At 52.5% G+C, this 14,600-nt stretch overlaps 6 protein-coding genes across 6 annotated transcripts; 3 read left to right on the top strand and 3 right to left on the bottom strand.

Moving 5' to 3' along the window:
* Positions 1-3,151: 3,151 nt before the first annotated feature.
* Positions 3,152-6,403, bottom strand: BU25DRAFT_130359 (uncharacterized protein). Its single transcript, XM_033700500.1, has 2 exons — positions 6,293-6,403; positions 3,152-6,085 (listed from the first exon to the last, which is right to left on the bottom strand). Exon 2 carries the CDS (start codon positions 6,045-6,047, stop codon positions 3,273-3,275), a length of 2,775 nt encoding a protein of 924 aa, XP_033559189.1. The 5' UTR covers positions 6,048-6,085; positions 6,293-6,403; the 3' UTR covers positions 3,152-3,272.
* A 677-nt stretch (positions 6,404-7,080) lies between these two features.
* Positions 7,081-8,365, top strand: BU25DRAFT_130278 (uncharacterized protein). Its single transcript, XM_033700499.1, has 2 exons — positions 7,081-7,662; positions 7,795-8,365. Exons 1-2 carry the CDS (start codon positions 7,313-7,315, stop codon positions 8,087-8,089), a joined length of 645 nt encoding a protein of 214 aa, XP_033559188.1. The 5' UTR covers positions 7,081-7,312; the 3' UTR covers positions 8,090-8,365.
* A 166-nt stretch (positions 8,366-8,531) lies between these two features.
* On the top strand, positions 8,532-10,116 carry BU25DRAFT_398166 (uncharacterized protein; the record flags this gene model as incomplete). The annotated part of the gene is made up of 3 exons (XM_033704896.1): positions 8,532-8,650; positions 8,706-9,359; positions 9,414-10,116. 3 exons carry the CDS (start codon positions 8,532-8,534, stop codon positions 10,114-10,116), a joined length of 1,476 nt encoding a protein of 491 aa, XP_033559187.1.
* Positions 10,117-10,217: 101 nt separating this feature from the next.
* Positions 10,218-11,894, bottom strand: BU25DRAFT_433240 (GMC oxidoreductase; the record flags this gene model as incomplete). Its single annotated transcript, XM_033708763.1, has 2 exons — positions 10,218-11,603; positions 11,655-11,894. The coding sequence occupies 2 exons, from the start codon at positions 11,892-11,894 to the stop codon at positions 10,218-10,220; spliced, it is 1,626 nt and encodes a 541-aa protein (XP_033559186.1).
* A 246-nt stretch (positions 11,895-12,140) lies between these two features.
* Positions 12,141-13,290, bottom strand: BU25DRAFT_130013 (uncharacterized protein). Its single transcript, XM_033700498.1, has one exon. It carries the CDS (start codon positions 12,951-12,953, stop codon positions 12,345-12,347), a length of 609 nt encoding a protein of 202 aa, XP_033559185.1. The 5' UTR covers positions 12,954-13,290; the 3' UTR covers positions 12,141-12,344.
* On the top strand, positions 13,174-14,472 carry BU25DRAFT_460801 (uncharacterized protein; the record flags this gene model as incomplete). The annotated part of the gene is made up of 4 exons (XM_033710386.1): positions 13,174-13,287; positions 13,380-13,690; positions 13,743-13,940; positions 13,992-14,472. 4 exons carry the CDS (start codon positions 13,174-13,176, stop codon positions 14,470-14,472), a joined length of 1,104 nt encoding a protein of 367 aa, XP_033559184.1.
* Between the last annotated feature and the right edge of the window lie 128 nt (positions 14,473-14,600).

Genomic DNA, 14,600 nt, shown 5'->3' with positions numbered 1-14,600 from the left:
ATGGAGATAACGTCTTTCTCGACGGGATATACGTGGAGGTTGACCAGGCCGAGGCTTAGATTGGTTGTTGCCAGTCATGTTGTACCGCTGGATTGTCTTCTGGATTGTGCGACGTGAACAGCTGAATTCTTCTGCCAGTTCCTTGGTAGTACAGCCTGCCTCTGCCTTGGAGACAATACTATCCCTTTGGCGAACAGACAATTCACCACCTGGGACGCGATCTCCTGAAATTTCAGCTCCAAAAGCCCTCATTGTGGTTGTGCAGTAGCGGGTTGAAGTTGTGATGTTGGTCATTGCATTTGTGGTGGTTGGGGTTCGGCCCGTGCGCCGCGAACAGATTAATGCCTTAGTACAGTACCTCCCACATTTGCGAAGTCTTTGACTTGCGACCGACTTTTTCTGCTACCAGAGAGACAGAGAACATCCACGGGTTGTGACGAAACTGTTCAGCAACGGAGAAGAGTCTGCGAAGCTCTGGCATGAGGAGAGCAGCAGCAACAGCAAAAAACTTGTCAAAAAACATACAACAGCGGGTATTCGCTAGTGGTCACCCACCTAACTACTAATCTGCCGGTACGTTGCTTAAATAGGGCTGAGCGAACGGGAAGCCTTGTTTTCAACGTCCTATGGTCGTATATAAAAATAACTATTGATACATGGAATATATACTGATGAAATCGCCGTTCTTACGACGTTACTGCCGCCTCGGTCAGCAGCACATTTAGCGTTGGTCCTGCATGCTGTCCAGAACATTCTTGCTCCAAGTACAGCGGCACGCGTAGCGACATTGTCTGTCCTCCACTTTCCTCGACGCAGCCTGTCTGCTGCGAAAAGGAGTGCAACGCTGTATGGCGTTGAGCAAGGCCACCAACGTGCGTGTCCGCCAATTGTGGCGGCGCTACGACTGCTTCACGTCTTCTTCAGCCTTGCGCGAACAAAACCGCACGCTACTCGTCCAACGTCTTCACTTTGGTTTGGGAGACCAGATCGATCGCGATTGCCGCTGTGGTACTTATGAGATCAAATATCGTTCAGGCAGGCATCGCCTGCTCAGTGCTCGCCAGTATTGCACTCGAAGGTCCTGGCGTGCACATTCCCAAGCTTGCTGTATTCTCTATTATGCGAGCAGTCCCGCCAGCGCCATATGTATTGTTCCGACATATATGGTCTACCACGAACGCAAGGAACTGGCTGTTCTCGTGCCTTGCCGCCGTTCTATCAGTCACAACCATCTTGCAGTTCACATCGATGGTCTTACTTGCGGATGTTGATACTGGTCATGTCACAGGGTATGTTCGCTTATCCCATCTACAAGATCAAGTATAATTTGTTGCGGCATTGGTCGGTCCATACAAGACCCTATTACCCTTGCTTAGACTGTTATAGACTAGCACGTTCCAGCGTTAGTATATAGTCGTCTTCTCCTCCCTATATAGCAATTCAGCGCAGTATTCCATCGACCCGATAGTCCTACGTTATCGTTTACCGTAGCTATCAGTATACTACAGCGGACCACGCCGCCACATAATTCAATCCTCAGAAAGCTTGCACCTTATCCAATCACCATACCCAAAACTGGCGATATGTCCAATCCAAAATGCAAGACTGGTGTACGCTAATATCCTAATTTCGCCGAGTACAGCGAGGGCATGGTCGCGCAATTACCCTACCATTCAAATTTCCTAGGCACATACATACTACTCTGTCCAACGGAAACGAGCGATTCTTGCCCTCTTCCCTTATCTACAGCCACGTCAACGCACTTCTAGATGTCTTAAGCGTCCGACCAGAGCCCCTCCTATTCAGCTTCTTGCAGTGGGTCTCCCAGCTCGCAGATCCATGGTCCTTGCGTCACACCGTCTATGAATAGTATATCCATCCATGGACTGGCCACCTCAAGCTGTCGTGCGGTAGCATTTGTGAGCGGCATTGGTCTGAGCGTGACAGCGAACCTATTCAAGCCCTCCAATTGTTGGACTTTGACGTGAATGCCAATTGCCCGTACGACGTAACACATCTCCCAGCAGTTGTTGCTCAAATCCAGTAACCTGAGGTCCTCTCCACATTTACCAGATATCGAAGCTGAGTAGCTAAGGTAATACTGCAACCTCGTCTGTTTTTAGCTTTGGTCTCAACAAAATGTCCGCACTCTGCGCTGCAGATTGACGACTGCCCATGTCATACACGAAGTCGTACAGTCGTTGGAAATGATACAATGGTGATTCATGCTTGAGACCATTACCATAGATGACAACCACCTCGACCCTTCGTGACAATCCAACCGTGGCGCTGTGGCATAAGGTGTTGTGCAGCTCGTCATGAGAGTTGAAGTCGTAGCGTGAGATTGGTCTGTAAAGGTCGTGTAGGTTGCGATTCGAAGGTACGTCTTTAAAACGAAGTACAGAGTACAGATCGCACCGATCGCAAGCGCGTGATGAAGCAGCGCAACACAGCAAAGCTTCAAGAGCAAAGCCGTCTACGTCAGGCCACTGAATAACAATGCGCAGTGGCTCAGACTTGACCGATTCAACGTTTTTTGTGAATTAGCACGACAGCTTCAGCGTAAATCTCGCGGCAAGTAAGGGCTACGGAGAGACCAGCAACACTTTTGGTGATGATTATGGGCTTGATACGCTGGTGGCCTAGATTCCGGATGTGGATTTTCAGTGGCGCGTAACGAGAGACAAGCAGTCGTACACCATTAGGCGGATGTCTTTGGAAGGATCGAGGAAGCGGAAGGGTTGCTGGAGAAGTTTCCAGTCGGCGGGCTCGGACGCGCTGCCCGGCTCGGGGCGAGAGTCGTTTATCTGTGCTGTAGACTTGCCAGACTGTTTCAGGAGGTAGATGGTGCAGGCGGACGGAAGGTGGCAGCCATGGAAGACGAGGTTAGATATTAGTGCCTACCAAGCGCTAACCTCGCTCGGCGCGGCTGCAAGTGAAGGTGCGCAGTGGTTGCTCTTTGCTGTTCACCCTAGAACGTGGAAACTTGAAGACGCTTGCAACAATGTCCGCAAGGCTTGGTTGGTCTAATAGAGCCGGCGTCAAGGGTACCATTGTCAGCATTGGAGTAGTGAGGCAGAAAAGTGGAGGGTAAGCAGATGAGAATGCTCAATGTTGATTCTTAGGACTTTGTCAGCGACACATCACTGCTGCAGGAACGTGCAAATCAAGGTTTAGGCTTGGTGAGCCTCGCGCTGAACCCCTTTACCCTACTGCTCACTCCAAAACGGTTGGTGGACTTGACCGCGTAGCATTGTACGCTCGCTGCACATCTATGCGGCGACATGCGGTACTTGAATACCCAGCCCTTGGCTCTCCTTGCTGTCCACAACCTTCTCTGTCTTCTTCCCACCTAGACCGATGCCAGCTCGTCGCGCTCTCATGACAGCATGCAGACAGCGCCCGACACCCTCGAGGTCTCCTAGCAGCGTAACGTGTCCGCGGTCGCTCGATACCACGCCACCTCTTACTACTGAGTATCCTTCAGGCACCATGGCTGCGCGTGCAAGTACAACACCGTCTCCACTTGCAAATGCCAGCTCATCATATACATCAGCTCGTGCGATCGCTTCGCGGGACTCGACTTTGGCACCGTATACCGTTGGTGTCGACTTGCCGTACATGAGGGCGATCGGTGGGTATGCGTTGGCTTCGGTGTGCGTTGGCTCGTGGGCAAGCTCTTCCTTGAAGCGCTTGGTCTCTGCCAGGACTCGAGTGAGGTACTTGATGGCTTCATCGCGCGATATCGTGACTGCGGTTGCAGGGTTTGGATCGTTCGACGTGTATGTGGAGCGCGACATGCGTCGCCCTGCCATCATCTGAGGCTCCATACCACCACCTGCGGCTTCTGCATTGCCTTCTGCCACTTTGTTTGCTGCATTGTGGGCGATGTCTGCCGCACTATTGGTTGTTTCGCCGTTGCCTCTTGATATGCTACCTTTTCGACCCGGGAACGTTGGTAGAGCCTGGGACATGGCACTCAAGACACCGCTCACGCTGAAGCTACTATCCTTGGGTGGCTCTGGGCGCGGCAAGGGTGGCGCTATGCACGGCGACAAGCGGCCCTCGATCCATGTGTTGACGTCAAAGAAATCGACAGCATATTCCTCTTTCGTGTGCTTATTGATAAAGCATTTGCCATCGAGAGGTAGCAAGGCGTAAGAAGTGCGGATGCTAAAGTTTACCTGTGCCGTCAGTACACGAGACGAAAGCAGGACATCATCACCGTTCCGGAAAGGGCCAAGGATATTCACACAGTTCTGCGGTACACCGGCATATACCACGCCTGCGACAAGATCTGGTTGATGGTTGATGGCATGGCGAGTGATGAGGCCACCTAGGGAGTGTGCGAGTACGATAGCACCCCTCTTCTCGGGAGCAACGTTTGCTTGGTTGCAGGGAAGTGATTCAAGGAAATTGATCAGGCGGCGTGAGAGGAAGTGCGGCGACAACCGCCAGTCGTAACCGTAGTTGTGAACCCTCAGCTTTCCGTTTTTGAAGTTCTCGGATGCTCGCAGCCGCTTGAACAGGCGTTTTGAAATGTCAACAGGACCAATGTGTGTTAACATGCCGTCCGGAATGATAGTTTGCTCCATTCTCTCGTCTGCGCCTTCATCTAATGGCACCTCCAGGTCCACTTTGCGCAGATTGAGACCGACCTTGATGGGAACCCACAGCTGGCGGTTTGGAGGCTCTGCAGAACGCAAAATGGAGCCACGATACCCTCCAAGAATAACGAGGTCACCCTCTAGTTCCTCGAGTGCTCTTGTGAAGTTAGGGTGAGTGTCAGCTTCTGAGCCGCCATCTTTGAAGGGTCGCATCGCTCTGAGAGACACGGAGGAGCCAGTGCGTGGAAAGGTCGCTGAGGGGCTAGGCCGAAGACTGGATTTGCACATTGGGGTTTCTTCCACCGTTCGGCCTCGAGGCGGTACACTGCCATTGCGACCCCGGAATATATCGTCTCTGTGCGAGAAATTGAAATTTGGCATTGAGGGACTTGGAAGTTTAAAATTCGAGTCTTGGAAGCTGTCTTTGATGGCCTTGAGTCTGCTGTTTACCTGCTCAGACACTCTCTCGAACCGTGAGTCGTCACCAAGAGAGGACGCAATAGACTTGGAACGATAGAGCAGTAGTGAACCTTCTGAGTTCGACCTACGAAACCTAGACGGAGGTCGATCGTGCGACACGCGAGGTGTACCTCTTGGGGCAAGCGTCGAAAGGCTGTCATTCTCAAATTCGCCTTGGGGTATGGGTGCGGTGCTGACTTGTTGAGGTGAGCTCAAACTTCTGCGACGACCCAGCATCGACTCGGAGTTGCCATCGCGCTGAGGTATACTGCCAGTGCTTGCTGCTTCTATCTGCCCTGGCCGAGGGCTTGTGCCTGGTATTGGCTTCCCACGCTCGTGGTCCAGCGGCAGTGCCGAGAAGCTTGGCAAAGAGAACTGCAGGTGTTTGGGCGCTTTTGGTAGGTTGAACGGCACGTATTTGCGCATCGTTTCGGCCATCGATCCACTTGACGATGCTCTTCGCCGCCCGTTATTGAGGTGTTGCCGCAGCGTTGCGCGGTGGTCGCTCATTCGGCCCTGGAAGGTCTTGGGGCCCGCGCGCCATGGTGAGGGCAAGCGCTCGAGAGGCTCGTCTGGACTAGACCCATACCTCACCTGCTCAGCTTTTGCAGGATGACTCTCGTCAACCTCACCATGTGAGGGTATGCGGTTCCTTGTCCTAGCATCTATGACCGCAGTTGCGTGTTGTTCCCAGCCATCAAAGAGCGCGCCGCCCTCAAGGTCCTCCAATGCAGCAGCCCTCTCAGCAGCAGGCGTCTTCGGCGAGGTCAGACGCGTTTGTTGTTGCCCTATGCTGACTCCAATTGCAGACTGGACCGTCTCCAGCTCCAGCTTCTGCTCTTGCTCGGTCTCATCTCCGGATTCGACGGGTGTGAGGTCATCGTCGTCGAGTATCGATGCGAATTGAATGTCTGCGAGAGCATTCTGGCGACGCCCGTGGTTGCTTGAATTGATAGGGACTTCGGCGGCCATTTCTGCCATAGTCGCACAAATATGCCTCTGGTATGTATGTGTCTCGGCTACGATGTCAGCATATTCAAGGAACGTGTCTCTCCCGCTGTGGCAGTGTCATTCCGCGCGCTGCCGGACGCAAAGACAACCACGGTTTCGTGGATCCATCAAGTAGGGGCTATGTATCCATCAGGAAACAGGCCCTGCAACTCAGGAACGTGCGACGATAGCGGAGAGTGACCCATGACGGCAAGCGCAAGCCAACGTATACGTACAGAAAGCGTATTTGAGATGCCCTGGTGGACGCTCCCGCCTGCCGTCAGCCACATGATGTAAAGCCACTTTCCTGTCCGCCAAGCTGTCACTGCTCTCACCACTCACCACTCATCAACTTCTACACATAACAATCTGCAAATGTCTGTTCCCAAGTGAGGTCCGAAGTAACATTGGTTATCTTGTGCGCCATCTTTGAACAAGCTGCGACCGCCAGCAGACTACAATGAGTGGCAGTACGGGATCAATAGAGGCTTTCGACAATGGAAATGTTATCTTGCTCATCGAACACATTGTGTTGCTACCGTGAGGAGTTGCTGATACTTTCGGGACGCAGGTATAAGGTATATGCGCATGTACATTTCTCACCGTTGAGAAATTTTGTTCGCAGAGATCAAGAACTCATCCAGCAATCACACGACCTCGATCTGAAATATTTGAAAAAAACACACAGGTTTCATCTCTACCAGCACTGGCTCCGGGTTGTCTTCCACCGGAAAGACCTGCCTCAAGGGATACCTACCTCACCGACTTCCGTGAGACGACCACCAATATGACGCCCTTGTGCATTTGTACGGGCTCCACTCGACCGATTCGGCAAGAGTTCAGGCGATGCGGGATTATTCGGGATCGTCAGGTACCCATCACCTCTGACAGCGACCATCATTCAGAGCTGTAATCCCTACAACCGACGACAACCGAACGAACCACGACTTAACTCGCAGCTTCATGCAGGTAAAATGCGGACCCTAACGTAACTCGACGCGATCCCGCCTCCACATCGACGCCTCAGTCGCACACGGCATGGCGTCACACGAGGATGGCTCGACATTCACGTTGAGTGTCTTCAGAGGCATGTCGGCTCGATGCGATATCAGTCCATGGATATCCCTCGGAATGGTTGCCGAGGCCGGACAAGTGCTTGAATACAAGGAGCGTGCCCCAGAAGTGCCTCTCCGCATTATTCAATACAGCTAGTACTACAACAACCTCCAGCAAGTACTACAACAACCTCCAGCAACATGTCTCAAGTTCTTGTTCTACCGACACCTCTCTCGTCCAGCTCTTTCGCTCTTGGACAGCTGCTTGGCGATCCTTTGAACCCGGAGTCGAGTTCCTTCGAGCCATCAACAAAGCCAGCATGCAACAAGCCTACCATACAGTCACGCTACGAGGACATCATTTCTCAGGATGAAGAAGGACGCTTCATCTCCAGCCTCGGCAAGACGGCTTCATCAGTTGACAACACTGTGGTGCTGAACGCTGATGAGATGTCTCTTGCTTCACTCATGAACCCCTGCGCCGCCTTCGAAGCACTCCGCCGCGACACCAAAACTCAAAATTTCCTTCGCAAATCTGCCCTGCAAAACCAGCCATTATACTTTGTCACCGGCATTCAGAGGCTCAAAAATGCCTCATATCGACGGTCATCTGCGAGGGAGGGATTGACAGCCGAGGCTACCGGGCGTCAGATCCGATTGCCCATGTACGTACGCCGCGACTCCGCAGAACTTGAGGAGGACGCAAAGGAGTCAGTGTTCGCCGTTAAGCTGATGAAAGTCGCTTGCCGTGCCGGCGCCAAGGATGCGCCTCATACCCTCGAGGACATTGACTACGCCTGGACATACCACACTCTTGAGGAGCCGGATATGCAACTCTCGATCGGTCTCGGGAAAGCTCTGCAGGCGAAAGAACTGAGAGCCCTCGCCGGAATCGTTATTGACGAGGACTTCGGGGAGCAAGGACACTACGATCATTACTTCGATGACGAAGGTCTGGCTGGATTTTCAAGCGACTAGCCGAGCACGCATCGACCGTCTAATCATTTCTTTATAACACTGGATCTATCGGCGTTCACATTACCAGAACAGCATAGCATTGGCTTCTTTCTGTTTCCAATATAACACCATCGATCTTCTTGTACTTGACAGTCAGTCCAACCTTATGTCACATCCATGCGTTGTCCAGTCCAGTCACTTTGGTCAACTTTTCGAAACAATTTGCAAGTTTGATCACTAAACAGTCATGAGGGTGTTTAGTGTGTCGGCCGATGCATCAAGTCACCAAGCCTGATTCGCCTCTGGGTCCTGCTGACATGCATAACAATGCGATTGTTATATCATCAAAGCCGCAATTCGACACATGCGTTTATCTTCAGCGGAGAACCTTGCGACTTATATAATGCGCAGTTGCCGTGAAAGACACTATGTTCATGCAACGGCCGACGCTACTACAGTCTCAATGAGCGCCATTGAAACACTTATTCCAGTCACCCAGAAGGCACCGAACGTATGCGGTTACTGTAGAACAAGGAAGCAGGCTTGTGATCGTACAATACCGAGTTGCTCTAGATGTACTGCGTAAGAATCCTTGGGCTCAAGGCCGTATGGCTTGTTGACTGATTGGCGACATTAGGAAAGGTCAATACTGCGACTACACGCCATCACCACCTCAACCAATCACCACAACCGAACCCTCGATCTTGCAGTCGGGCACATTCGCACCTTACCTGTCGTCTCGTGGCGTCTGGGAGCTCCTGCAAAGTGTGACTGCAACCTTGCACGCTACATCTGATCCAATCGCAAGATCAAAGCTCTCAGACTTTGTCACCGACATTCTGGACCTGGCTAATGTCGATTTTCCTTCCGCACTCGACAACTTTGGTCTGTCTGTTCAGCAATGGTGTCCAATTCTCTCTGATGATGTCTTTCGTCAATGTGCAGAAGTCATTGTGGGTGACTACCCGCTGCTGGCGTTGGGCGTGTGGCTTGTTACCAGGACAGCCCTTGGGCACCCTGAACACTTCTATGGCTGCCAATTATATCAAGCTCTGAAACAGGTCATGGCTCTGCTTCAGACACGAAGTGAAGTGAAGGTACAGGCGTTGCAGTTCAGTTTGTTGACAGCAGTATATGAGGTGGGCCATGGCATGGGTAGACAAGCATTCCAGACGTTGGGAAACTGTAAATCGATGATGGCCCTGCTACAACTTGACGCCCACCGCAACAACGACATCAAGGTACTGGGATTCGTCGAGTGGCTACAAGCCTCCTTGGTCATGCTAGATCGGTACGGTCCTACCTTCCTTGACGTATAGCTGCCATCATTGACACCCTCCTCCAGAATCCTCTTCATCGCAGCTCCATCCATCTCCCTCCCGCTAACCTTCCCCCCAGCGGATCCAATTTGCACCTCCATGTCCGCCAAATATCAACCTCCCATCCCACCGCAATCTTCAACCTTTTCCCCAACATCTCCCCGAAAAGTGCATATCCGCACCGTCGCCGCCCTCGCCTCCGGCCACGCCCTCGACTACATACACGCTCGGCAGCGGAGCCTCACACCCAACGATTCTTACGACGCAGTCGATAACCAAATCTCAGATTGTATCAAGATGCTAGTCGACAAACCACAGCCACACACATGGCTGCACTGTGACGCTATCGCTTTAGCATTCTGCTCGCACATCTTGCTGCAGCAAGCTCAGGTGCACTATTTAGCCGCGCCTCCGCAACCAATTGAGCTACATGAGCAGCAGGAGAAAGCAAGTCTGGCGCTGAAGTACTCGAGGGTTATGGTATGGGACATGGTGAAAGTCGTCATCAACAAGATTCGAAGCGAAGAAGAAGTGGCGAGGTTGCCATTTGCGGGGCTATGCTGCGTATTGCGAGCCGGAATGGCGGTGTTGGAGACTACTGCACTCAATGTATACGATGTGATGTCGAGAGAGGAAGTTGACGGGTTTCAGAGAATAGTAAGCTGGTTCGCTAAACAATGGGGAGTGGGCAGGCAGTATGAAGCGAGGTTGGCGCATTTGGTGAAGTGACTTTACTTGGTTGTTTATGGTTATGGTATCTTCAGGCTTTCCCGTACGCCATCAATGCTAAATATGCTATAGAACGATTACTATTGCCGCTTCACACCTCTTTATAAAGCAAGGATCTTCTCAACCGCACGTTCGGCAATGATCATGGTACCCAAGACCGGGTTAGTGGTCAAAGGAGCGCTGATGGATGCATCCACAACGTGGATGTTGCTGGTGCCAATGACCTTGGCGTTGGTGTCAACGCAAGTATCGAAGCGGCAACTGCTGGACCAGTGCTGGACATTACCCAGAGTGTAATCAGAAGGCGAGCTGACCCAAGTGGTAATCTCCTCAAGCGTCGAGTTACCAGCGATATTTAATGGCTTCAGGTTCTTGGGCAGGGCCTGGAAGATGTTGTAAATGAACTGACCAACGGCTTGAGCATCCCGCTTGTCGGAGTAAAAGAAGCCAGACGAGGGTGTGGCGATGCCCTTGGCATCTAGACCGACGCGGCCGAAGGAGCGCAGACCGGAGGTTCCGTATACGTTCAGGGTGATGGTGCCGTTTTCCATGAAGTCGACCGCACCGGAGGAGTCGATGGTGCCTTGGCAGCCGACGGTCTCGTTGCCCTGCTTGATGAAGTCCCAGAAAGCGCTGGTCTGCGAGCCGAAAGAGTAAGGTCCGGAGCGCGACTTCAGGTAGAGATCGCGGTCAGCGGGGATGGGGTCGGTGTAGTTGTAGGTGTAAGAGGAAACGGAGTCAGAGAAGAGCTCAATGAAGGTGTTCGGGTTGTCGAAGACCTTATCACCAACAGCGCTATTGTTAATCCACTGGCTTGCAGGGAGTGTGAGCTGACCGGATGCGGAGAGGTTGCGGAGGGTGGCTGCCTCGCCAATACCGGACCACATGAGGAGCTGAGGGCTGAGAAGAGCACCACCAGAAAGGACGACGCGGCCGCTCTTAGCGATGTTGACGATGGAGGTGGTGTTGGAGCCCTTGATTTGGATCTCGACGCCAGTCGCTGTCTGACCGTCGCGAATGACGCGAACAACCTTGGTTCCGGTCTGGAAGTGGAAGTTGGGGCGCTGGAGCGCAGACTGGAGGTAGGTCTTGACGGGACCGCTCCTCTGGCCGCCATCATAGTTGTAAATGGGGTGACCGAAGACCTTGGTCTTCTGGTGATTCTCCCAACCGTCATTCAGGCCGACCTCAGCATAGCCAGCACCCTTGACGAGCCACTCCTTAGCGGCATCAAAACCGCTCTGCAAGTAGCGCTTGCCATCGGCCGACGGATTATCGGTAGAAGGCTGCTTGGCGTGGACCTTTGCAATCGCACTCTGCATGTCAGAGTTCTTCCATCCAGCGGGGAAGTACAGGTCCCAGTCAGATGCTGGGGGCTGGAAGAAGAGACCAGCGTTGATGGCAGTGTTTCCGCCAACTGTGCAGCCCTGGAAGGCATTGACAACGTCGGACGCACATGTTAGGTTGCCAGTCACCGAGAAGATGGACTGCCAATGTTAGTCTCATTGCACAGCATAGTTGATTGCTGCAAAACATACCTTGTAAAGACCAGGAACATCGACACGGCTGAGCTCAGTGCTGTTCAACCAACCAGGACGCTCACGTCCCCCGGTAACATAGTATGATGGTCCACCCTGCTCGAGAAGAAGAGTCTTCTTGCCAGCCTCGCTCATGCGGTCGGCAACAATGAGACCAGCAGGTCCGGAACCGACAACGATGACATCGTAGTCAGCTTCCAATGTGCAGTTCTCGGCGATAGGAGCAGCACTGGCAATCATCGCAGTTGAGAGCAGAGCTCCCCACGTTTGCGTGACCTTCATCTTGTATGTAAGTGATCTCGAGTAGTACCGATTTCAATCCGAGATCTTCGACCGATCCTTGAGGTTGACTGCAGAAGAATGCAAGACAAACCCATGGCGGCCAAACCATCAATATATCTCGCTTGCACGAGAGATTTGCTAGGCGTGGCGACCCGTGAACCCTAGAGCAACTTACCGAGTTGAGATTTGGTCCACTTCGCAGATACGAAGGAAGATGACGCTGTGGTGCCAGACTCCGGTTGGCGGTGCATCGCAGTGCGCCGTGCACGACGCCACAAGGACGCTTGCGGCTGTTGTTTTTCGTTAGTCAAGGATCCACAGTCTAATTTACGAGAGGCAAATGCAACGGTGCTCTATCTTTGGCAGCACAAACTGCACCTTTATTATCTTTTGTGAGAGGCTGACAGTTCAGCTGCAGGGAAGGCTACATTCACTGCATGGTGGGAGAGGTTGGTGCATACGTCCGGCTGACCTGCACAACCGCGAGGAGATCCGATAAGATAAGTGACAGCACACAACGCATCGCGACATCTTATGCTCGCTCATGTCACGCATCAACATGAAACGCATGGGATCAGGTCCACCCGAGAAACAGAACAGCGCGCGCGGGATGCCCAGGTGAGGCTGTTCCTGCGCATGGCGGCTCTCAGGATCCATGCAGTCGGACCGCGCCTTCTGATCCATCGGGGCTCGTTCCTCGCACCTCAATTGCCGGCATGTCTCCGTGACTGCTGCACCTTCCATTGGGTCGGAATTTACCATGTCTGGGTTTTCACTTAGCATGAATCCTTCAGGATTTGGTAATGTCGGGGGAAGAGACGATCGGTCCTTCAGTGGACCTCTGGCGGGTAAGTCGCGTCGGTAACGTGTGCGAAAGATGGCGTGAGGTCCTGGTGAAGAGGAGATTGCACGAAAGAGTTTGACGAAGGACGGAAGAGACAGGTCGAGGAAGGTCTTATGGAAGTCTGGACGAGAGCTCGTGCATAAGCAAACAATTGCACCCAAGTTGATCGTCATATCGCAGCGAAGTAAAGCCGGCAGTTTGGGCGCACGGATGATGTGTTTGCGATTCACGGTGAGCAGCAAGCTGGGGTGTCGAACCGGTACTTGATCAACAGTCCGTACGACAACTGTCGGGGACTATTTCCACTCTTCTCAACTGGTTTCTTGACCCAAACAGCTTCGCTGTGGACGGACTGGCGGGTCTGTGAAACCACCCGCTGTCACAACCGTCACCATGGCACCAAACTATGGCCTGTTCTACGGTGTAGAGATCACAACGATATGTGTTGCAGTGATCTGTTTTACGCTGCGGTTGTCAAATCGAAGCATCAAGAAGATCATATCCTTTGTGAGTACCGCGTCCCACTAAACCCCAGGTTCTGTGCCCACTACCCAAAACGAACCTCATACACTTCGACAGTTCACATCTAACATCAACAGGATGATGTTGTCCTCGCCATCGCAACATGTATGGCTATATCCATGACCGCCATGGTCTGGCGGTTATATCGCCTGGGCTATGCGATGGAGTTGGACCTTGTTCCCGTCGAGAACAACTATCCCATCGGCCGAATCAGTCTTGCACTGTTTTCCATGTTCCCCATGTGCTACAGCCTGATTCGTATCTCGATCCTCTTGACATATCTGAAGCTGTTTCCTTCGCAAACAAATCGCTGGCTCTGCTGGGGCCTGTGTGGACTGCAGATTGCGTACTCGCTGTGGGCGGGGTTGAGTACGTTGCTGCAGTGTCGGTAGGTCTATCAAAGACAATGACAAGTATACAAATCCTGACCACGTACCTAGTCCTATCAACAGCTACTGGAACAAAACCATCGAGGGCTACGTCTGCAACAACCCACGAAACCAAGACTTCGCCATCTTGACCCTGAACAGCTGCTTTGACATAATTGTCTACATCTGGCCAGCACACTATCTCTACAAGCTCAACTTGCCCTTCAAGTCCCGCGCTGAGCTGATCATCGCGTTCTCCATTGGCATTGTGTAAGTCTCCAGCACCCCTCTACAGTTGACCACTCCACCAACGTTTCCCAGGAACCTCGGCCTGTCCTTCGCCCGCCTGTCCCTCCTCGTCGCCATGTACAGTACCGAAGAGTGGATGCGCTACGGCCCACCAGGCGTCCTCATCATCATCGTTGAGTCCCACATTGGCGTCACATGCGCCTCGCTTCCTTACCTACGCTTCCTCTTCGAATTTGTATCGACCAACTACCTTTCGAGGTCTGCATACGGTGCCACCAAAGACCCAACAAAAGCGAAACACTCGGATCCGAATCACGTAAGCCACCCCTTTGTTGAGCTAGAGGGTCGAAGCGGGGGTGGCATACAAAGGAAGACCGACATTGAAATTAGTACATTTAAAGAAGAAAGCGAAGAAGACCTGACCGCAACGGCATACGGAGGGAGGAACCGGGCGATGGAAGAGCAGATGCGCAGAGATGAGAGGGCGTGGAGTGGCGAGGAGACGTTACTAGAGGAACAACCAGGTGGTGCGCACCCTGGCATGGCGAGATGACGGATGAAAGCTCAATGAAATACATACGCAATAGATTGATGACTAGTTAAGCGTCATGCAAACACAATATATACGTTGCATCATGAGCTCTAGGAGCAGCGACTGGGCAGCATGATCCAATATGATTA

This window comes from Macroventuria anomochaeta, assembly GCF_010093625.1.
Source record: "Macroventuria anomochaeta strain CBS 525.71 unplaced genomic scaffold BU25scaffold_28, whole genome shotgun sequence".
NCBI classification, from domain to species: domain Eukaryota; kingdom Fungi; phylum Ascomycota; class Dothideomycetes; order Pleosporales; family Didymellaceae; genus Macroventuria; species Macroventuria anomochaeta.
The sequence above is the reverse complement of the archived record's forward strand: the minus strand, read 5'-3'. Positions and strand labels throughout refer to the sequence as shown.